This window comes from Aotus nancymaae, unplaced genomic scaffold, assembly GCF_030222135.1.
Source record: "Aotus nancymaae isolate 86718 unplaced genomic scaffold, 86718_ANA_hifiasm-v0.15.2.pri h1tg000029l, whole genome shotgun sequence".
Lineage (NCBI taxonomy): Eukaryota > Metazoa > Chordata > Mammalia > Primates > Aotidae > Aotus > Aotus nancymaae.
The window spans coordinates 37,863,096-37,887,234 of NW_026988442.1; the positions used below are offsets into that span (position 1 = coordinate 37,863,096).

The following is a 24,139-nucleotide window of genomic DNA, read 5'->3' on the forward strand; positions in this document are numbered from 1 at the left end:
TGGAGTCAAGGTGGAAGCATTTAATTATACACCTCCCCCCGCCACCAAAAAAAAAAAAAAAAAACTTTACTAGTCACTAAGCATCCGGGAAACAAAAGTGAATTTTATCACCTTTCAGAGCAAGGTTCGCAGCTCCTTATGGATAATTCTAGAATTTGTTAGATCAAATCATTGTTTAGAAAAGGATGACATCACCCATACAAACAGTCATGTTAGTTTAGGATGCTTTTTACACTTTAACCCTGAATTCTGAAAGATTGGTTGGGATGCAGAGGAATGGGCTTCTTTACTAGTCTGATGATGACTCTCATGGGTGGTCAGTGTGCACACATGTGCTGTTGAGTAAGTCAGCATCACTTGTCACCAACCAATTCCAAAATTCCTAATTCTTGACACACCCCTGGATGAAGCCCTGCCAGCGGAGACTGCCATCCTGACAGGAAATAAAAACCCCGAGATAGACTTCCAACCGTGAATTTGTAATGTGAAGAAAAATCTTGCATACATTTTCCATCTGCAACTTGCAGGAGTACTTCTTCGTGAGAGTAGTTCAGCAAAAATCATTTGACCATGTATCCTCTAGATAAAGATTTTGATGAAAACTGGACATGGCTAGCATTTTTAAAAGGTTCAGGAGCCACTGTTGACCTTAGCTTGCTTCGGTCGGAAGCTAAGTCACCTTTGAAATAAACTACTGACAGCTTCATTAACTCTACAGATTGCCCTGAAATTTAACAATTTTTATAGCAAGGATTCTCCTCCCTAAGTGAGCCAGCCTATAACACCAGGCAAGGGTTTTCAACCAGAACTTCTCTTTTCTGTTTTCTTTTTGGAAAGAGGAAGCAACATTCCCAGTTTGCCGCCTTTGCAGACAAGGGCATAGATACGTTAAATTTAGCCTGTGAAAGGGTTGACGGGGGTATTCCTCATGGGAGCCTAGATACCTTATTTTTATCTCGTCCAACTGCCTCTTTTTTTCTTTTTCCTCACTGCAGTACCGCAACAAAAGCTATTTCCTTCTTAACTAGGAATTCCCTATGAGACAGTGACATCTGTCCCTAAAGGGTAGTCTGTGTGGTACAGGGTTTTTCCTGCTTGATCTTGCATTTTGTTAGGGCTAGGCTGAGCTATTAAATTTGCTTTAACTCTCTGCAGGCTGCCATACCGGTTAAATTTTTAAGAGTAAGATAATATTGATTTGACCTTCAGAAATACAGAGATTGGATTTGGATTTTCCTAACTCAAAGCTAACTCTTTTTCTTACATTTAGTGCCAGGAACAAAACAAAACAAAAAACATAAACACTGTTAACATTGGTTGAACTAATTACTAAACTGTAGAATGCTGCCCTTTGGCCTTCAAGGAGGAATTCCTACTGTTTATGAAGATCGGGTTTGGGTTGTTTTTTTTTTTTTTTTCTCGTTTTTTCTGTGGTGGTAGGGGATGGAGTTTTGGGTTCTTTTAAATTTTTTGCTGCATCACAGTCCAGACATAGTTTAATGATAATTTATGGGGAACAATTATTTATAAATGAAACCACTTTATAGGTAGTTTCCTCCCGCTGCAGGAAGTGAGGTCATTAGTTTTGCAGGAAATCACGGGCAGAAGTTTCCCCCGTCTATGCCTTTGTGCCTTTAGATACAACACTGTGAAGATTGTGACCTGGGAAAATTAGGAGCCTTATGCACTGCCATATTCTCCAAAGAATTGTGAGATAAATCACTGCTTTAGCTCCCTAATGCATGTACATTTAGTGAAAGCACAAGAAAATAATTATCCATCCCTCCTGTATCCGACCAGAGTCTCCAGAGAGCTCTGTTAATACTGCAGCAGAGGTGTGGGATCCTTCCCCCATGGCCTGCAGTCTCAGTAGACGGGCCAATTTAGACAGAAAGGCGACCTAAGAATTAACGGGAGGACGGATGGCGCGCGAAGTGTTGCTTTTGCTCTTGGCTGATTGTTTCGGAACGTAGAGAGACTGTGTGGGGTTTGTGTGAAATTGCGGTGCCTTGCAGATTAGGTGAGCTTTCAATCTCTCTTTAAAAGGGGCGGCGAAGAGGACCCGCAGGCTGCAAGGAGCAACAGCGATGGGTAGGCACATTCAAAAACAGAAAAATTGTTTAACAAACAAAACAAACATGAAGATCATACTGGGAAACTGAGGCCAGAGACCCGGGAAGAAAATAAAAATCATTTAAAGGACCATCAGCCATATTGGCATATATTTGCAAATAACAGACCATTTCCAAACATTTTGGAGCAAGTAAAGTGCGTAACATAATTTTTTTGGCCATGCTTAAAGTAGAATGAGATCCAGCTTGGGGAAAGTTATAGATTTCAGCTTTAGACGATCGGTTTAGGATTTTGAGAACTGATGTTTTTCCACATGGTTTCTGTTTTCCCGTAGCTCTCCATTTGAACCAGCTACTTGTTTTTAAAACTGTCTACTAAATTCCATTAACCACTGGTTGGTCTGATTTTAAAATTTCAGACCTCTTTGAAACAAAATTTTTTTCCCTCTATTAAAATACGCAATGCTGCACCGTCTTTAATTTTGAAAAATGACTTGGTACCTTGCAGCAGGTCGTCATTAAGAATCATCTCGAAAAGCCTCTGGCCTTTTAAAAATGATCAAGTGTATTTGAATCCAAGGCACTTTACGTTAGCTAGCGGATAAGGAAATTCATGGTGGCATCTATTATTTTTCCATTCATTATCAAATTATTTTTTTCTTTGCTTCCTGCATCCCCACACCCATCACACACGCACACACATGCACATGCATATGCATACACAGACACGCACACACATGCACACGCACACACATGCACACGCGCCGCGCACACACACACGCATGCCAGGTAACCACTCTAGCTCTGCCGTGTATTTAGCATGCGGTGGTGGAGTGGCTATTTCTCATGAGAACATGAGAACCACTGACTTAGCTTAGAAGATCTCAGAGGATCTCAAAGAAACAGCTGCTGTGGCCGGGGAGGGGAGGGGCAAAAATATTGGGGTCTGGGGACAAAGTAACTGACACATGTTTGTTCATCTGTTTCTTTTAGAATATATTATCCCTAGATGATGGCTACAGTTTCTCATCTTCCCGGCTATGTCCTATCACAATTTGCATGCTGGAATTGCTCGGTCTTAGGAACTTCTAATAAGAATACTATTCTGTTGTCTTGGCGGGGCGGGGGGGGGGGGGGTGGGGGGGGAGCGGGGAGGGGCCCCTCCTACGTGACCTTGAACGATGATTGAAAAAACAAACAATGGACTGAAATCCTAAATTGGCAGAAATGTAGTATGACAACTGTCCAAAAAGGTATCTCTATAAGAAATGACTGACTGACAATCTACTGTACCAAAAGTTGGCATTTGAGCAAAATATGACAAGTCCTTCCTTAGTGAGCAACCTGCTGTGTACTAGATGTTGTGCTAAACCCTTGAACCCTACTAATACCTTGCCTGCACATCTCTCTGTGACTGTTCTGCAAGTAAATATAAGTATTAACATTCGTGATAAATAAAAATTCTCTGCATGTTTCAGCAATCCCTGTATCTCGCGTCTGTCTTCTGTCTTCCTTCCTTTGTCTGTCTTTTCCCACCAAAGCACAAGGATAAATTGGAGACCTGAATAGCCCCCCTCCCACCACCACTTACTTAGCTGAAGCCGGGGGAGGGGAGGAGCTCTTAAAAACTGAACGCAGCTCATCTGCTTTATACATAGATGGGGGAGGAGGAAGCACCAAGACCCTAAAAGTACTTCCAGCCCTAGCCCCAATTTTGTAGCCAATCAGTTCTAGCTACTGGCATATATTTTGCCTTTGTTAAGTAGTTTAAAGACATCTAAGGCATTTTCTCTGAATTTCACAATCAACGTTTAAATTCATTAAGCAATAGTAAAAGTGATGATAAACCTGCCAACCCCCAGTATAATATCTCCATCTACATAGTAATTGCTTCAATGGAAGAATTTTATGTTTTAGTATTACACACCCGAATTAGATTTTAGATTTCTATTTTAGCTGTTTTATACTTGATATACTCCCACACCTATTCACATACGTAGATGAATACTGAACACGTTCTCAAAATATCCGTATTTTAAGACGGGAAGTTTTCCAATTATCATACTACTGCTTAGACCAAAATATCAAACTGAATGAAAGAAACTTGTTTCTGGAAATACTTTCTTCTTGCTGTATGCGGATTTGGATATTTAGTACCCAAATGTATCTAATTTTACTATTGTGAAACCTTGAAACCAAAGGTTAATAGCTTTCATTACCTATGAAATGGAGCCTGCTTTTAATGAATGGGAATAGATTTGTCCTAGGGGGTTTTAGGTAAATTCTGCATTCAAGAGTGAACATTGGGGACCATCAAACACATGTCCTTTGAATTTATAACATCGAAATAATTGATGTGAGATTGTAATACCAAGGCCAGAAATTCTTAATTTTAGAAATGAGCTTTGATTCTGCACATACAAAGCAGACAGTCCCACAGAACGGTGAGGACTTGGTCCCTTTCACTCTACGGTGGTTGCTTTAAGAGTCTGGGGGCCAGAATCAGATTTCAGATTTGTGCACAAGGTCTGAAGCTCACCTCTCCCTGTCATCTGTGCTTCTGAGGTTCTCTGGACTGCACCACTTTTACTTAAATGGCCCTGAGGGGATTCCTGGCACCATCTGTTCCCCCTCCCTTCCCCAGACACCCCCCACTACTAATGAGCATGGCCCCTCTGAACTTTGCCAGCTCTTCACTCCAGTATGGAAGAACAGTGGCGTGGAGACCTCTGAAGGCCCTCTCAAATAAGTACAGACGTTAATTCAGAAAGAAATTTGAGAGTAGAGTTCTTTTGAGAAAGGGAAGACCATGTTATTTGTGGAAGGCCTGTGGGCAGGCTTGCACTTGACCCCACCATCCGTCCCTGCTCCTCCTTCCCCACTGACCACCCTGCCCTGCTTGTTTGCTGTTTCTAATTAACCTCCCTCCTCCTTTTCTCTACCTTGACTTTGTCATGTTCTAGTCTGGAGGGAATTATATGTTTAATTTCTACCTCCATTCTATGAATTAGTGCATCAGCCAAGTGAATGCTTCAAAAACTGGGAATCTCAAAAGATTTTTTTTAAAAAATACAGTGAAAAAGATAAACTCCGTCCCTTGCATCTCCCACCCCCATTGGTTTCTGCCTCTGCAACTCAAGGCTTTCTCCCTCTCAGCCTCAGTTTCCCCATCAGAGAGGCAGGACCATAGCACCTTCCTTCTGTACCACAATGCCCTCACCTCCTAGGGCCTAACAGGTACAGCAGGTGTGCTGGGTGTGCTGCACATTTTTGGGCTGTGAGACCTGGTGAGACACTCCAAGAGGCCCTTTCTTGCCCCCTAAAAACACAAACTCCAGAAAACCTTCCCTGACTGTGCTGCTAATATTAGAAGGCTAGTTTCTGAAAGACATACAGCATTTGGATCAGTGTAATCTGGTACAAAAATTAACATTAGGGTCCCCAGAAGCCAGAGGATGTGGCCTTTACCTGTGGGACCAGTGACCCTGAATATAGATCATTCCATAAAGACCACACAGGCCATCCCATTTGGCTGAGTTAAAGTCAAGGAAAAGCTACAAAACCTTCAACGTCTACTTACCAGAGGGATCTGACCCCCTCCCCATAGAGTATAAGAACATCTAGGGGGTGGAATCTTATTTGATACCTACGCACATGGACCAACTTGCAGTAATATCATGAACTAGAAAGTTCATTGCTGCTAGTTGCAGCGCCTGGAGCAGCATACACGTGACTTGCTACAAAGCTCTGAGACCTGTAATGAAACTTTTTTTCTTTGAGATGGAGTCTCAGTCTTTCGCCTGGGCTGGAGTGGTACAATCTCTGCTTACTGCAACCTCCACGTCACGGATTCAAGTGATTCTCCTGCCTCAGTCTACCCAGTAGCTAGGATTACAGGCGCGTGCCACTACGCCCAGCTAATTTTTTATATTTTTAGTAGAGATGGGGTTTCACCATGTTGGCCAGGCTGGTCTGGAACTGCTGACCTCGTGATTCACCTGCCTCAGCTTCCCAAAGTGCTGGGTCGCAAGCATGAGCCATGGCACCTGGCCCTTTTTTTTTTTTCTCCCAGATGGTCTTGCTCTGTCACTCAGGCTGGAGTGCAGTGGCATGATCTAGGCTCACTGCAACCTCCACCTCCCTGGTTCAAGCAATTCCCCTCTTCAGCCTCCCTCACCCTGTAGCTGGGATTACAGGTGCACACCATCAAACCAGGCTAATTTTTTTGTGTTTTTAGTAGAGATGGGGTTTCACCATGTTGGTCAGACTGGTCTCGAACTCCACACCTCAGGCAATCTGCCCTACCGGTGTGAGTCACCGAGTGCCCAGCCCCCTGTAATGAACTATTATTAACTCCACTACCTGTGCTCACTGGTTCTCTCGGTATGCTAATCTAGCAACTGAGTGAATTTCAAGTCAAAATAGGGGACTGTTTTGCTCCACTGCAAACTCTTAGTGACCTGTCACCCCAGCCTCACCCCTACTCAGATGCTGACAGGGTCAGGAGAAGTGTTAGTATGTAGTGTGGGGCTTCAAGCCCATGGGACCACCTGAAAGAGTCAGTGACCTGTGTGCAACTTTTGGTACAGTCATGATTGCTAAGGCAGTTTGCTCATCTGTCCCATTGGGCATGTCCTCAGGACACATTTGGGAGGTTATAATTTGCAACCATGTCTATTCAGCTGCCTCCAATCTTTGCACAGATCTGAACCCACAACTCCTTGAAGAACAGAATACTATGCTTTTTAGTCGGAATATCTTTATGAAAGCAATACTCTTAATTGACATGATGCAATATGATTTTCTTCTTTTTTCAATCCTACTGCAGTGAGAAGGCAACCAAAGTGCAGGACATCAAAAACAACCTGAAAGAGGCGATCGAAGTACGTGCTGGATCCTTGCACTTTCTGTCTTACAGCCCCTCCCAGCCGGTGCTGTTCCCTGACCGCTTTGCTAAATCATTTTCAGACCATTGTGGCCGCCATGAGCAACCTGGTGCCCCCCGTGGAGCTGGCCAACCCTGAGAACCAGTTCAGAGTGGACTACATTCTGAGTGTGATGAACGTGCCTGACTTCGACTTCCCTCCCGTAAGCTGCTACACCCCGACTTATGTGGCCTGAGCCCCACTCACCTGAGCATAGTGTTCCTATGGGAACATCAGTGACAGCCCTGCACATGGGCAAGAGTGTCCAAACCACACCACAGGCAAAAACGCATTTCAGTGACGTCCATCCTTAGGAAAAAGTTAATTTCATGTGTAACCCTAATTTAATAATAATAATCATTAGAGCTTTGTTCGAGATGGATGAGCAAAATTCTGTCACCCCTTGTCCATCTTAGCTCACCTGTCCTCACAAATAAACATCACTCTTTAATATTACAATCTCATTTTATTAGATTGTAAATTTTTAGGAGGGAAAAAAGTTCCTGAGCTATGGTAGGCTTAATTATGCCCTCATTCACATCTTAGGACAAACAAAGCTGTGTGTTAAATATGGCACACAAATACTAATTGTCCATTTACTCCACTGGAAGTGCCCTAAGGTACCTTGGGATGCCTCAGTGAAGTGCCAAATGGAAGACATTCTCATTTTAAACAGGTGACCTTTTCATATTTATTAAGAGTTTCCTAAAGTCAGTCCTGGTCTTTGGGCAAATGAAATCTTTTCTCAATATTAAAAAAATGTTTAAATATATCTAAATTGTAACTCAAAAATACATCATAAAATAGAACACATGGAAAAGACTTTCCTCTGGATGCTTGACACTGTTGGCTCCCTAAAGAACTATTTTTAGGGAACAAAAAAACTGTTCAAGCCCAAACATACACGTTTAGGCCCCTTCGTGGGGAGAGTGGCTTATAAGCAGGGAACTGGAAAGATGGATGCGTTTGTAAGGCCCACAAGGAAGAGACTTGTCTACAGTGAAGACAATGAGTTCCTGTTGCCTTTTGTCAGGCTTTCGTGGGAATTTGTGTTTGTATATTTTAGATGGGCTTGGCTGCAAACTCACATTAGCAGAGAAATTAATAGTATTCAGTTAGTATAGATAGCTAAATTTTTAAAAATAGCATTTTGGAAAAAAAGCAGTAAACAGTATGTATAATGTAACCCACTTTTATGAAATATGATTCTATATTTCTACTAGGAAAAGAAACATAGCAGCCTATTAAACACGTGTCAGAACAGTAACCTTTTATTAGTCCTACTAACATCTGAACGGTTATGTTCCTACTGACAAGTCCCCATCGTCATATTTTTTTGGTAAGAGTCACATTTTCCCAGAAGGAAAATTTAGTCCCAGCACATCTTACAAATGAAGTTTCTTGTTTTCACAACATTGAATCTCTTATTAGCATATTCTCCTAACACAGACTAGTGTATATTCTTCCTAAACAATTCTGTGAAGAAAGTAAATTATTCAGTAGTTTACCCCACCCCCCCCACAACAAAATAACACAAGAAACTACCCAAAACCAGCAGTTCACAATAAGAGCAGCAGCTAATTATGTGAACTTTTGAATATGTTTAACAAGTTGAATTAAAGTTCTTTGTGAGCATTCATTCATTCACTGGACTCAAAATTCAGAATCACATCAAGTGTTGGTTACATAGGGAACTCTGGTCTCAGGGTTCGAATGACAGCGTTCTTTATTAGTTCAAGGTCTTGTCTTTCTCTAAACTTTCTTGTGTTCACGTTCAGGAATTCTACGAGCATGCCAAGGCTCTGTGGGAGGATGAAGGAGTGCGTGCCTGCTACGAACGCTCCAATGAGTACCAGCTGATTGACTGCGCCCAGTAGTAAGTAACACTGGCCCCACCCATCAGCACGTAAAACAGGCAAAAATGAGAAAACGTGAAAACCTGTGATTCCTGCTTTCACAGTTACTTGTCAGTGATCCTTTCATAGAAGCCAACCAGTTATCCCACGGGCAGAAAGTTCTAGTCTGATTCAATTGTTTATAAAGTCCTTAATTGCACTTTTTTTAGTGCAGTGACATTATTTTAGATAAACATTTAATGTCTATTAGAGCAAAATGGTGATTAGTTTCATAATATTCATAATTAGTGTGAAGTAATTAATTGAATTGACCCCCAAGCATTTAGGAAAATAGGGCAGTTCTCCCATTTTAAATAATTTAAACATACTGTATTTTATTGCTGTAATTTTAAAACATAACAGAGGGGAATGGTGAAGACACACTCTGCCTCCTCTCTCCGTGGTAGTTGTTGATTGCTCTCTTTCTGCTCTCAGGTAAGCGACTCTAATAGCTGCCTAGTATTACTAGATCTTAGTGACTCTAGGTAGAGTTTATTTTCATGTTGTCTTGACTTTTGAACTCTTTCATATCCTTATTTATTCCTTCACACCGGGTCTTGATTCAAGGATGGTAAGTGGTCAGTGGGTTTTAAATCCTAAACTGTACACCTAAGCAATACAGTACTGTGGTGGGGTTATTTTCAAATGAAACAAATTACTGCCGGCAAGGAGGACAGGTGAAGGCCTGCAGTAGCGACGGGAAAGGCATCTTTCTCCAAAGTCACTCACAAGGTGGGCTCACCTGATTAGTGTGCTGATAAATGAAGAAAGGAAATTATAAAACAGACTGTATTGCACAAAAACAGATTGATGCCCAAGCTGCTACCCCTGTTGCCTCACACCTGACTTACCATTCCCTCAGGGACCACCTTCTGTCCTTGTCACCCTTCATGTTGTCTCCCAGAGGACATCACACCCCATAGCTAGAAAGTTGCTTTTTAAATAGTTTATGGCCTCCCTCATCCTGCACATAATATAGCAGGCGTATGGTAGTCAGGGTTATTAAAAAAAAAAAGTAAAGATATCTTTTGTTTGTTGATACTGCACAATGCACAAAGCAATCTCAGTTAATGATATTCTGAAGCAGGAATGTCCTATGACTTAGGAGCCTAGTAGAGGTTTGATGTTTTAGCTATCCTTATTACAAGTAGTTGAATTTTGGAACTGATTTTACTATAGGAGGTATTAACTCATTGGAACGAAGGTGCCAGGCTGACTCACCAAGGGCTAGAATTGCTTTACTTAGTAGCCCCAAGCCCAAGGAACTGGTTGTGAAAATTTCTTGAATGAGCAGGAGGGAGGAAGAGGTAGTATGTTCATCTATAAATCATACAAGCTTACGTTAGGTTCTGTGCAATCTATGAATTTGTCTTTCCCCAGCCCTGCCTTCCCACTGGAAATACCTTTGATTATTTTCAATTGTCACATACATAGATATTCCATGGCTTAATATGCAAGCAAATTTGTATATTTTTTCAAGGAACAGAAAAACAGTCCATATTGGCCGGTCCCTATGGCCCCAGCCCCCATTCCTTCTTCAGCAAAGTCCCTGATTTTCTCAAAAGTTTGAACTAAGAGCTGGAAGCGCTAATTATAGTAACACAAAACAAATGGAAATCCTGGAATTGTTTGCGTTTTGTATTTTGGATCCAAGTCAGAAGTTAAGTACAGGTACAAGATTAGGAGAGTTTAAGCGTCCCAGTTTTGAATGCTGGGGGGCAGGGAGACACAGTTTCATTAATTAACGGTAGTCTAGCCAGGTTGTTGCATTTTGTTGGATTTCGTTTTCTCTCTCAAAACATTTAAAAGATTTTGGGTTTTTTTTTTTAAGCAACACTTAATTACTCCTGAAACTTTGTCTGAAAACTGCACCATTTGCATAGATCATAAAAAGTTTTAAGGAAACTCAGAGAAAAAGAGAACAACGCAGCTTCAAACTTTTAAAATGTCCTCCCTCCCCAGTGGCCCAAACAGCCCCGCATCTGCCGTGGCCGGCACGTTTCTGGTTGAACTGCCTTTATGTTAAAGTTGAGACACTGGTACCGTGCCCATTTCTGAAGCTGCCTATTTTTATTTGTTGAGCTGGGGTTTGGCTGGCTCCACTCCAGATGTCTCTCGCACAAGATTTGGTGCTGATGAGCTATTTATAGAACTGTGGTTCTGTTGCCATGGTAACATGCTGGAGGCCAGGGCGGCTGGGGAGCTATTTCTGGACTGGTGCTGTAATGTAAGATTGATTGGGCAAGTTAGTATATCCTCTAAGCCAGACTAACTCTGAACTAGTAAAAAGGAACAGGGGAACACAAAACTTAGGGAGTGTCTTTAAATAGACTTTTCTCTCTTGATGATTTTCTTTTCTCATTAGCCCACTTTAAAACAATTCCAATCTCTATGTGCCCCTCCTTCCAAAAAATAAACTGGTTTTAACATTTTCTATATTAATTAAATTACCCCACTCTTTCAAAAGTAAACTTTTCTGTGTGTCTAATCAAGCAACACAAACAAGATGATTTTTTTAAGGAAAAACTTAGTATCTGGAGTGTTCTATTTTATGGACGAAACAGAACGGAAGAGAGCTTCGTGTTTGTTTCCTGTTCAGGATGGTTAGGGCAAGAAGGGCCCCTTTGTGCCAGTCTCTTTTGTTCTCTTTAATCAATGAGATTCTTAAAAAGTAAAAAGGAAGGGATCCAGATTCTGAGTAACTAAAACAATCTTGTGTACCCTTGAGGGGAAAGTCCTTGATGCTTTTAAGTATGTCACTTTATTTTTTTAAACTGATGATATAGAGATACACAGTTTTCAAACCGTTTGCCATTTTAGTCAAGCAATTTGAAAATTAAAGTGTTTTTGTCAAGCATTGCCAAATGGCACAGAATGTGATAGGCCAGCCTGGTTTTGGGGTCCTTTCTCTATTGGTTGATATGCATAAAACCTTTTAAAAATCAAGAATATTACCAGAGAGCAACAGGAATAAACAAGCTAAGTAAAGAATAAAAAAGAGAAATAGAAAAAAATAAGAATGAAAAGCAAAGCCCCACCACTGTCCTGTGTTGTTTGTGTGGCCCCACTGCGCCAAGGTCACGGGCTAGCTGCTAGACACATCTGTAGTTCCCTGATTCCTGAAATTATCTTAAATCCTATTTGCCCTAACCTCCTTAAGGCATCAGCTTTGAGTCATAAATGTAACCAATGCACAAGCAAACGTGCCATTGACTTAGTGCTGTGTAACTGTGGGACAGCCACTCCTGTTGAGCCTGACTTTGTAGAGAGACACAAACAAATAAATAGTTGGCAAATTGCTGTGAGTGCTGTAAACACCCCTCGTGTCTTTCTTTTTCTCCCAGCTTCCTGGACAAGATTGATGTGATCAAGCAGGCCGACTACGTGCCGAGCGACCAGGTGTGCAAAACTCTCACCACCAGAGCACTCTTTCCAAGCCACTCAAGGCTCTCTTGCTTTAGATTGCCAATTACTGCTCTTTCGATTGGCTTTGGTGAAATGCACTGACCTCAGTTTTGTTCTAGGACCTGCTTCGCTGCCGCGTCCTGACTTCTGGAATCTTTGAGACCAAGTTCCAGGTGGACAAAGTCAACTTCCAGTAAGCCAACTGTTACCTTTTTATACAACAGAGATCATGGTTTCTTGACATTCACCCCAGGCCCTCTGGACTAACCAGCTGTCCTCTTCCCCGCCAGCATGTTTGACGTGGGTGGCCAGCGTGATGAACGCCGCAAGTGGATCCAGTGCTTCAACGGTAGGACGCTGTGGGCTTGGCTGTTGGCGAAGAACGCTTTGCTTCTGTGTTGTTAGGGATCAGTGTCGCCGCTCACGCTCATGGCTTTGCTCTCTTTGGTTAAGATGTGACTGCCATCATCTTCGTGGTGGCCAGCAGCAGCTACAACATGGTCATCCGGGAGGACAACCAGACCAACCGCCTGCAGGAGGCTCTGAACCTCTTCAAGAGCATCTGGAACAACAGGTTTGTGGAATGACAGCCTGCCCCCTGTGCTTGCCCAGGAGGCCCTGGCCCGCATTCCAGACCCCTGGCCCAAAGTGTGCTTCTCCCAGGCATTCACACGGGCTCCCTCCTTGCAGATGGCTGCGTACCATCTCTGTGATTCTGTTCCTCAACAAGCAAGATCTGCTCGCTGAGAAAGTCCTTGCTGGGAAATCGAAGATTGAGGACTACTTTCCAGAATTTGCTCGCTACACTACTCCTGAGGATGGTATGTGTAGCTTCCACTCTTGCTGGCTGTTCATTGCAGTGGTTCTGAAAACCCTCACCCCACTCCTACTGATTCTCATATGGAAAAATCAGAGTTTTGAAGAGTTCAGGAGCTACCATGATGTTAGCACCCTAGCTCTGCTTGAACTTCTAATTACATTAATACATGTTCCCTTTTTTAATAGCTACTCCCGAGCCCGGAGAGGACCCACGCGTGACCCGGGCCAAGTACTTCATTCGAGATGAGTTTCTGGTGAGTTGAGCCTGTCTTTAGTTTCATCTCTTGCTCCTCCTCTTTTTCTCATGGATGTAAATTTACTTAATTCCAAATTCAGGGGTTCAGCTACCCAGTTCCGCGGTTTTAGTTCACACACATTCAGTTTGGAATTGAGTTCTCTGCACCCCTCCTTTTCCTTTTAATAAGACATCAGAGGCTGGCCAACAGCCATCCCTGGTGGTGGGTGTCCCCACTGGTGATAGGGTGGTTGCTGAAGAGGGTGTCCCTGACGAGTCCCTGCGTTTGTGCCCGCAGAGGATCAGCACTGCCAGTGGGGATGGGCGCCATTACTGCTACCCTCACTTCACCTGCGCTGTGGACACTGAGAACATCCGCCGTGTGTTCAACGACTGCCGTGACATCATCCAGCGCATGCACCTTCGTCAGTACGAGCTGCTCTAAGAAGGGAACCCCCAAATTTAATTAAAGCCTTAAGCACAATTAATTAAAAGTGAAACGTAATTGTACAGCAGTTAATCACCCACCATAGGGCATGATTAACAAAGCAACCTTCCCTTTCCCCCGAGTGATTTTGCGAAACCCCCTTTTCCCTTCAGCTTGCTTAGATGTTCCAAATTTAGAAAGCTTAAGGCAGCCTACAGAAAAAGAAAAAGGAAAAAAAAAAAGGCCACAAAAGTTCCCTTTCAGTAAAAATAAATAAAATAACAGCAGCAAACAAACAAACAGAAATAAAATGAAATAAAAGAAACAAATGAAATAAATATTGTGTTGTGCAGCATTAAAAAAATCAAAATAAAAATTAAATGTGAGCAAAGAATGATGGGATTCCCGTGAGTTGTTTGCAGTTTGGAGCGAATTCCCGTGGTTCATGGTTTTGACTCGGTCCTCACATCAAAAGTTGGGAGACCCCAAGGTGAAGTGTGTATAAAATCTCACTACTGTATGTTTTCTTACAACCTCAGACCTAAAGGCCATAAGGTGGTTGGGGGTGGCTACAAAAATGAAAATCACACTTCTTAAAATAATTTGAATGGGGGAAGGGCCTGGGGTGGGTAGAAATCTAACAAAGGGTTGATCTCCCTAATAAGCAAAGACTTTTTATAAATTAATAAGCAAAACCATCAGAAAAATGGCACAGTATATAAGCATGCAACTTAAAAGATATACAAATAAATAGCTAATAAACCTCTGGGGCTATGTGGTTTATAATAAAAAGCAAACATTCACCATCATTGAGAGTGGGGATAGGGGTCCACACTCATGGGTTGGAGTGTGGCTTATATCTGAGGTTCTGGGGTTCCCTAGTCTTTCACCCCTAGGCTTATCCCCCAAGCTGTGGTCACTTATGTGGTCACTTCCTGGGTGGCTCCCAGGAAGGGTGGGAGGAAGAGACCAGCATCAAGGATGGCCTCTGAAGCTGGCCAGATGGGACTTCAAGCTCATTCTGTAATCCAGGCCCCAAATCTATTTCCCATTCTACTTTCTAGATCAGATTACTCTCACCCAAGTGAATCGTACAGTATAGCTCACCAGAGGTGAGCAATGAGCTCCAAAGGGGGCAGAAAGTAGCAAATACCTGCATTTCCATCAAACTTCACATAACATTTGGTCCACATGTGCTTGCTATGCAATTTTTAGTACAAAGCCCTCAAAAGCCCCCCAAATAAATACACAATCCAAATAAAAATTGGGACTTGCTATGCAAATGTAGCCAAAAGACCAGCCCACAAGTTTCCATAATCCTCCAAAGCACCCCAAATAAACACACCTAAACCAGGACAGCGGCTATCAAGTGCAACCACAAGACCAGCGTGCCACACAAACATTCATCCCGGTAAAGGTACTCAGTGAGAATCAAGGTTGAGCCCCAGCCCCTAGCTCCTCTTCCAAGATGACCACCTGTATGACCCTTTTACATAGAAATTCTGTAATCTTCGCATAATGCACATGAGATTGTCACAGCTCTAGCCACATATCCATCAAAATTAGAAAACAAAATTCCCAGGCCATAGGGCAGTTACGGCAATGAAAATGATACGCCAGAATGCCACTTTGTTGGTCATAAGTGACAGAGACTTCATGGTATCGTCTAGAAGGGCCACAAAAGTCACAGTTATCAGGCATCTACTATTGCTAGCCATTGCCCAATGGATAGGTTGAGCTGCCATTTTACCAATGAGGCCCAGAGAGGCCCCAACAGAGGTCTCTACTGAGCCGGGAAGATAAGCTTCAAACTCAAGTAGCCAAAGCCTACTACTGGGTAGGCTTTGGAGAAAAGAAGAAAAGATCTCCTGGTGTTCTTCCCATGACATCAGTTATCAGGAATCCATGAACTGTGACCCCCAGCAAAAGTCCTATAGGCCACCGTGGGGTTCCATACCCGGGTGGGTAGGGCCTCGTCCCACAGACCGTGGCACTGGCCAGACTCCTGCCTCCCTACCAGGTCAGGGCTTTGTCCCCACCAGTCACCCCGTTGTGTTTGAGACTTGCTTCCCTATGTTAGGGTTCGTCACTGCTATTTAAAACATTTTGTTTCCCTTTTCCCTTTGACCCTGGTATCAAGCAAAACTTTTTTTTTTTTTTGGAGACGAGTTTCGCTCTTGTTGCCCAGGCTGGAGTACAATGGTGCTATCTTGGCTCACCGCAACCTCGGCCTCCTGGGTTCAAGCAATTCTCCTGCCTCAGCCTCTCGAGTAGCTGGAATTACAGGCATGTGCCACCACATCCAGCCAATTTTTGTAGTTTTCTATTAGACACCATGTTGGCCAGGCTGGTCTCGAACTCCTGACCTCGTGACCCACCTGCCTCAGCCTCCCAAAGTGTTGGGATTACAGGCATGAGCCACCACTCCCAGCCATCAAACAAAACTTCTACAGAGCTATTTTAAAATCTAAATTTTAAGATCTTTGAAAAACAAAAAAATTATAAAGAATGTTACTAATCTTTGATTACAATAAGCCATTATTTCAAAAAAAATTTTAATCTGATTTTAAAATCCCTATTCGAGTGCAAAACAGCCTATTTTTTAAAGGTAAAAATTTGCGCCACACTTCATAGAGATGTGTAAGCCAAATATTATAAATGACCATGAATTTTTGGATTGAACATGATAATAATAAACCATTAGGGCCCCCACACACAATGTGAGAAGGGTCTAGAATTAGACAGAATTTTTATTTACCTCCACTTTTACTTAAATGTGCACAGAATTATGCCCCCCAAAATGGCCACATCTGCAATAGCCCTTCTACATAGGCCATGGCATCCTCTTACTATAATGCTTTCTTGGATGGTTTTGGTCATCTTTTGACTCAATAAATACATTGAGACTATGAGATCTATGCCAGCCAGAGGGAATTCTGCTCTCATGGGGTTCATGTTCTAGCGAGGGAGACACACGCTTGCTAAATAAATCATAAAAAGAATTACAGTTGGTTACAAAATCTCTGAAGCAATAAGCAGGATGAGGGCAGTGGGGAATGGGAGGTATTTGAGAAGGAATTTCACTTTAGATAGAATAGCTGGGAGGGCCTCTCTGATGTGGCACATTTTCTTCTGAGAATGTAAACGATGAGAAGAAGCCAGCCATCAAGTATTAATAGCTAACATCATTATTTAAATTTGTTATTAAAACATAATAATTAACAGCCAGGCATGGTGGCTCACGCCTGTAATCCCAACACTTCGGGAAGCTGAGGTGGGCAGATCACCTGAGGTCAGGAGTTCGAGACCATCCTGGCCAACATAGTAAAACCCCATCTCTACTAACAATACAAAAAATTAGTTGAGTGTGTAGTCCTGGGGGCACCTGTAGTCCCAGCTACTCAAGAGGCTGAGGCAAGGAGAATAGCTTGAACTGGGAGGCAGAGGTTGCGGTGAGCTAAGATCGTGCCACTGCACTCCAGCCTGGGTGACAGAGCGAGACTCTGTCTCAAAATAATAATAATAACACTTATGGAGGACTTTACCATGTGCCAAGCACTGTTCTAGACTCTGTATATGGATGATCTCATTTAATCCTTTCAAAGCCCTGTTAAAATGCATCCCATAATCTGTACAACAGGTCCTATCCCATTGTGCAAATGTTAGCTCAAACGTTAAAAAGGCAAATGATATCTAAAGCATTGTGAATAATTTAAGCAAATCATGCTTTTAATAAAGGTTATACTAAAAAAGTCATTGCAACAAGCACTTAATTTAAGTAATTGCTACACATGTTCCTATTTAAGAGTTGAAGGACTTTGCATCTCTAGGATAATTTTCCCACATTAAAAAATATGTATGCTATGAACAACAAAAGTCTTCTGATTTTGCCTATTTTATTTACTGTATCAGTTAGGAATGCATTTAGCTGCAAGTAACAGAATCCTGACCCAGAATGGCACAGGCAAACAGAAATTTGTATCCACTTACCAAGAATTCTAGAGGTAGGTGGTCCCTGTTATTCCAGCAGTTCATCAATGACAGGACTAATGTGTCCACAATTCCCTTGGCATCTCTCTCATAGTTGCAAGATGGTGTCACAGTACAACTGAAGGCAGAAGAAAGAGGGGAGAGACAGCTCAACCAAATCTCTTTTGTCCTCTTTTGTCAGTCTTTCGTAGAGGCCTCTTCATTCACTTTTCACCTTGTGAAATACACATAGATATCCAGCTATTTATGTGTATTTAGAAATGTAAAAGTAACAGAAAAGTATCTCTTTCTTCTTTCTCTTTCTTTCTCCCTCCTTCCTTCCTTTCCTCCCTCCCTCCCATACTTCCTCCCCTCTTTCCCTTCCTTTCCCTTTTTCCCTTTCTCTCTTTCTCTCCTTTCTTTCCTTTTCTTTCTTTACTTCTTGAGTCTCGCTGTATCACCCAGGCTGGAGTGCAGTGGTGTGATCTCGGCTCACTGCAACCTCCACCTCGCGGGTTCAAGCGATTCTTCTGTCTCAGTCTCCCTAGTGGCTGGGATGACAGATGCCCACCATAACGCTCAGCTAACTTTTTGTATTTTTATTAGAGACAGGATTTCACCATGTTGGCCAGGCTGGTCTCAAACTCCTGACTTCAGGTGATCCACCCTCCTTGGCTTCCCAAAATGCTGGGATTACAGGCATGAGCCACTGCATCAAGCCAAGAGGGATTTATAATGTCCCATTTTATGTACCTCGATGGAACTTCTGAAAAAAATGTATCCAATGACTATAGTTTTAAGGCTTAGAGAAGATAATGGGGGTGAGGGGGATAAAACCCAGAAAACAACTTGCATAATTCTATGTAAATAAATTAGAAAGCCTGGATGAAATAGATAATCATTGAAAAAAGTACTGTTTACCAAAATTGACCCCAGCGGAGACATCCTAAGTCTAAGCCGACCAGTTACCATAGAGAACACAAAGCACAGAGAGAGGCCTCCATGACAAGAAGGTTCCAGATTCTCGCTGGGATGGGAAGCTAATGATGAGAAGGAAACACGAGGGAAGCTTCTAGGATGCTAGCAAGTTTCTGTTCTTGACCTAAATGCTGGTTAAACAAATATATTCCATCTGAAGGCTGGACACGGTAGCACATACCTGTAATCCCAGAGCTTTTGGAGGCCAAGGCAGGCAGATCATGAGGTCAGGAGATCAAGACCATCCCTGGCTAACATGGTGAATCCCCATCTCTACTAAAAATACAAAATTAGGTGGGCATGGTTGCACGCGCCTGTAATCCCGGCTACTCAGGAGGCTGAGGCAGGAGAATAGCTTGAACACAGGAGGAGAGCCGAGATTGTGCCACTGCACTCCAGCCCCAGAGTGAGACTCCATCACAAACAAACAACAACAACAACAACAAATATATATATATATACACACACACACACATATAAATACTCGTGTTAACTTTTTATGTGTGATAGGAGTACCATGATTTTCAAGAGTTCTTATCTTTCAGATATACCCACTGAAATAATACATATATATTTCATTAGAGAAAATTCACTAATTACACTTAGAAAATTCACTAATTACACTTAGAATTTGGAACTTTTTAGTACATACATTATATTTTCATTTTTTTTTAATGAGGAACAGGAAAAAGGTACCAGACCCGAGTAGTTTTACAGGGGAATTCTATTAAACCTTTGAAAGTCAAATAATCTGAATGCTTCTTAAATTATTCCATAGCATAACATAAGGAAACCCTCAAAATTATTTTTATAAAGTATACTATTGATTCCAAAGGATGCCAAAGATTGCACCCAAAATCTTTGCACCCAAAAATAAAATTAGATTAATCTCAATTATGAATATCAATGAATATCAATGTAAATATTTTAAAATATAAGCAAACATAATTCCATATTGCATTAAAAAATAATACATCATGCCCAAGTAAGCTTTATTCTAGGAATTCAAGGTTGGTTCAGTATGAACAAATACAGTAGTATTTGCCAAAATTTAATACTGATTTATATTTTAGAAATTCAATAAAATAGTAATGAATGGGTGCTTTTCTAATATAATGACTCTCTCTATATATATCTATATATACTATGCATAGTATAGTATATATCATGTATATAAATAAAATCTCCAAAAGTCAACATTAATGAATGAGGAACTTCTAAAAGTTTTTCCACTAAGGCCAGGAATAAGAAACAAGAAAGATAAGGCTGCCTCACATCATCACACTCTTTATCATTGTATTAGATGAATAAGCCAATTTAATTAGACAAAAAAGCAATGAGAGACCTAGAATTGGAAGGGGATAAGCAAAACTATCTTTTTGCCAGGTGCAGTGGCTCATACCTGTAATCCCAACACTTTGGGAAGAAGAGGTAGGAGGATTGCTTGAGTCCAGGAGTTCAAGACCAGCCTGGGCAACAAAGCAAGACCTCATCTCTAATAAAAATTAAAAAAATTAGCCAGATGTGGTAGCACATACCTGTAGTCCCAACTACTTGAGAGGCTGAGGTGTGCAGATGACTTGAGCCCAGGAAGCTGAGGCTGCAGTGAGCCATGCTCATGCCACTCCACTCCAGCCTCAGTGACAGAGTGAGACCCTGTTGCAAAAAAAAAAAAAAAAAATGCAGGTGATATTAAATATTATAACTCTCCCCTCTAAAAATCCATGGAGAAATAATTACTAAAAAGTGAGAGTATTTAGTAAAGTGCAAAGTACAGGTTTATAAGATTAACATGTAAAAATCAATACCAGCCTGGGCATGGTGGTGCATGCCTATAGTCCTAGCACTTGAGCCTAAAAGTTTGAGGCTGAAGTGAGCTATGATTATGCCACTGTACTTCATCCTATGCAACAAGAACAAGACCCCATCTCTAAAATAATAATAATAATGTTTAAAAAAACCAATAGCAGGCTGCGCACAGAGGATCATGCCTGTAATTCCAGCACTTTGGGAAGCTAAGGTGGAAGGATTGCCTGAGCCATGGAGTTTGAGACCAGCCTGGGCAACATGGAAAGACCACGTCTCTTTAAAAAAAAAATTTTTTTTTTAATCAATAGCATGTGAAAGGTAAAACAAGAAAGCTTTAAGAAAAAAACACAAGAGACTGCTGCTTGCATAGGGTCCCCATGTTACATTTGGTCGACTTACCTCCTAAATCCTGTGTAATCTGTCAGTTACCTCTTCTCTTTTTCTTTCCCCTTATACTATTTTGTTGCTGAAGAAACTGAGTTGTTTGTCCTCTAGAGCTTTCCATATTCCAGATTTCACTGATTCCATCTCCATAGTATAAACCTTCTAATTTGAACAAACCGACTATTTTTTAAAAAGTATGAAATCGTCAGAGAAATTTAAACAATGGCTGGATATTTTACAATACTAAGAAAACTAGTGTTAACTTTTATATGTGTGATTAGACTATCACGATTTTAAAGAGTTCTTATCTTTCAGATATACCCACCAAAACAAAACAGTATGATGTTCCAAAATCATGCAGTGAGGTGAACGTGGAAGTTGGAGCCGTGCTGGTAACTGTTTTACCACAGGCTCTCCTGTGGCAAATGGGGATGAGGGGAGCCTTGATGTGTTTGCCAATTCCCATGGTATAAATCCCCCCACTATGATTGGTTTCAAACTCCCAGCAGTATGCCATTGGACATGGAGTTGGGAAGAGAGGTGCACAGTCACCTCTGGTGGCTCCAGCACATCACTGATAGGAGTGGGGAGGTGAAACAAGATTGGCCACGAGGTGATGCTTGTTGAAACAGGGTGATCAGTCCATGGGGGTCCATTATACTATTCTAATTTTCTATGTGTTGGATATTTTAACCAAAAGTTTACAAACAAGGGGCCAGACGCAGTGGCTGACACTTGTAATCCCAGTACTTTAGGAGGCAAAGGTGGTAGGATCCCTTGAAGCCAGGAGTTCAAGGCTACAGTGAGCTACCATTGTACCACTGAACTCCAGCCTGGGAAACACAGCAAGACTCTCTCTAAAATAAAATAAAATAAAATAAATAAAGACATTGAGAAAAAGAGAAAGAAAAATCTTACATTTCCAGATTAAAGTTTTTAAAACCTCCAATGTTAATGATGATAGCAGGCCAGGCATAGTGGCTCATGCCTATAAACCTAGCACTTTGGGGTGCTGAGGCAGGTGGATCCCTTGAGTCTAGGAGTTTGAGACCAGCCTGTGTAACACGGCAAAAACCCATCTTTCTACGAAATAAAAAATTAGCAGGGCATGGTGGCATGCTTCTTTAATCCCAGCTACTTAGGAGGCTGAGACAGGAGGGTCGCTTGAATTCAGGAAGTGGAGGTTGCAGTGAGCCAAGACGGAGCCGCTGTACTCTAGCCTGAGCAACAGAGTGAGCCCTGTCTCAAAAAAAAAAAAAAAAAAAATGATAATAGTAAGAGCAACTACATGTTGAGAGCCTACTACCTACCTTTCACTAATTTAAGCACTTTACAGGGAATAACTCAAGATGTTTTTATCCTTGCTTTACAGATGAGGAAACCAAGGAGTAGAAAGCTGAACAACTTCCTTGGTTCAAGATCATATAGCTAATAATTGGTAGAGTCCATATTCAAACCTAGGTAACCAGGAGCCTACAACTTTAAATTCCAACCCAAGACACTTTTTAAAATTTTTTTGGTTTTAAGAAGCAAAAAGTTTAATAGGCAAGAAAGAAGGAAGAAGAAAACAGTTCCACCCTACAGAGACAGAAGGAGTGGGGATTAGAACAAAGAGAAAACCCCCAACCCAAGACACTTGATTCAGAAAACGCCCCAGATTTTAAGACTGGAAAGCAATGCAGTGGTGTTGCTGAATGACAGATAATACACTGTTGAGGAAATCCTTTTTCCCAACCACAAATTTGTTGAATACCTCCTTAGGGCCAGTGCTGAACAAGATGATGGTGCCCAGAACAGGCTGGCTCAGTTCGAATGGGGCACTCCCTATGCTGTGAGGCAAATCACATTTGCAAAGTGGGGTTTCATCTACGTGGGGCTTAGTGAGGCAGAGGACAGGGGGATTATTGATATAAATTTCCAGGTTAACCTTTCATCACCATGATGCTCTGGTATTTCTTTGCATAAATCTACAAAGAATAATTTTTTTATATTTTAAGAACAAACATTTTCATCCTTTGTCATAGCACAGACTTTTATGCATTCAACAAGTATTTATTAGACACTCAACAATACACCAAGCCCTGTGCTAGGTGGCCAGGTGACAGCAGCCAATGGGGTAGACAACCATTCTCATCCTAGAGGGAGAATTGAGATGATACAATGGTAACCAAGTAAGTAATTCAGATAATTCAGATGGTCACAAAGTTTATCTACAGCAAGCTCATGTGGTGTGGTGGTTGTGGGGGTATCATTACAAAAGGTGTGGCTAGAGAAGAACTCTCTGAGGGGGTGATCTTTGAACTGGGAATCAAAGGGTGGGAAGAGGGCGAAGGTTGGAGAAAGGAGCTTGAGGTGGTGGGTGCCTCCAAGAGGAAGGCCCTGGGGCACACCACATATTTCCAGTACACATTTTGAGACACCACTGTATTTTTATAATTAATGACTTTCATGTCTTGCTGCTCTAAGGATCTTTTGTTTCCAAAATTGGTGATGCACGCTTTCACGGGAGGTGGTGGGATTTGGGGTTGCATGCAGAGGAGATGGAAGGAGGGTAGGGCTCAGACGTCAGAGTCTGGGATAAGAGGCAGTGCCGTATCTGTGGGGCCCAGTACAGAGCCAACAGTCCTTGAAGAGATGTGAAATGAACCAACTGGGAAAATAGGAGGGTGTTTCCATCACTTTTCTCTAGGAATCGTCAAGGTGGCTTTTGCAATAAGGGGAAGGTAAGTCTAGGAACCCCATGTACCTGCAGTCCTCCTTGCATATGCACTTCACTACTTCAGAGATGAAGTTCAAGTTTGAGAAAAATTGCGATCAGCCACTAGAAATAAGGATCCATGAACCAGAGATAAGAATTGGTTCACCCAGGTGTAGTAGCTCACACCTTTAATCCCAGCACTTTGGGAGACCAAAAGGCAAGCAGATCATGAGGTCAGGAGATCGAGACCATCCTGGCCAACATAATGAAACCCTGTCTCTATTAAAAATACAAAAAAATTAGCTGAGCATCATGGCATGTGCCCATAGTCCTAGCTACTTAGGAGGCTAACGCAGGAGAATCACTTGAACCAGAGAGTCAGAGGTTGCTGTGAGCTGGAGGTTGCAGTGAGCTGAGATCATGCCACTGCACTCCAGCCTAGAGACAGAGCAAGACTCCATCTCAAAATAATAATGATAATATAAAAAGAATTGGTTCTTCTCTTTTTCCAAAAGGAGAGAAA

At 41.9% G+C, this 24,139-nt stretch overlaps 1 protein-coding gene across 13 annotated transcripts in view; it reads left to right on the top strand.

The window, feature by feature from the left end:
• LOC105727565 (guanine nucleotide-binding protein G(s) subunit alpha) overlaps positions 1-14,172 on the top strand; it is a 57,043-nt gene extending 42,871 nt beyond the window's left edge. For 8 of the 13 annotated variants that reach the window (XM_012467532.2, XM_064382550.1, XM_064382551.1 and 5 more), the window contains 11 exons: positions 2,047-2,091; positions 6,901-6,955; positions 7,041-7,160; positions 8,776-8,873; positions 12,237-12,291; positions 12,417-12,490; positions 12,588-12,646; positions 12,751-12,871; positions 12,988-13,118; positions 13,303-13,370; positions 13,650-14,172. In XM_012467532.2, coding sequence (XP_012322955.2) covers positions 2,047-2,091; positions 6,901-6,955; positions 7,041-7,160; positions 8,776-8,873; positions 12,237-12,291; positions 12,417-12,490; positions 12,588-12,646; positions 12,751-12,871; positions 12,988-13,118; positions 13,303-13,370; positions 13,650-13,796 — 973 coding nt within the window. In that variant the 3' untranslated portion in view covers positions 13,797-14,172. Of the gene's footprint in view, positions 1-2,046; positions 2,092-2,580; positions 2,584-3,097; positions 3,148-6,897; positions 6,956-7,040; positions 7,161-8,775; positions 8,874-12,236; positions 12,292-12,416; positions 12,491-12,587; positions 12,647-12,750; positions 12,872-12,987; positions 13,119-13,302; positions 13,371-13,649 lie in introns of those variants that run through there. The other 5 variants (XM_012467535.2, XM_064382555.1, XM_064382552.1 and 2 more) reach the window with 4 other exon arrangements.
• The last annotated feature ends 9,967 nt before the right edge of the window (positions 14,173-24,139 follow it).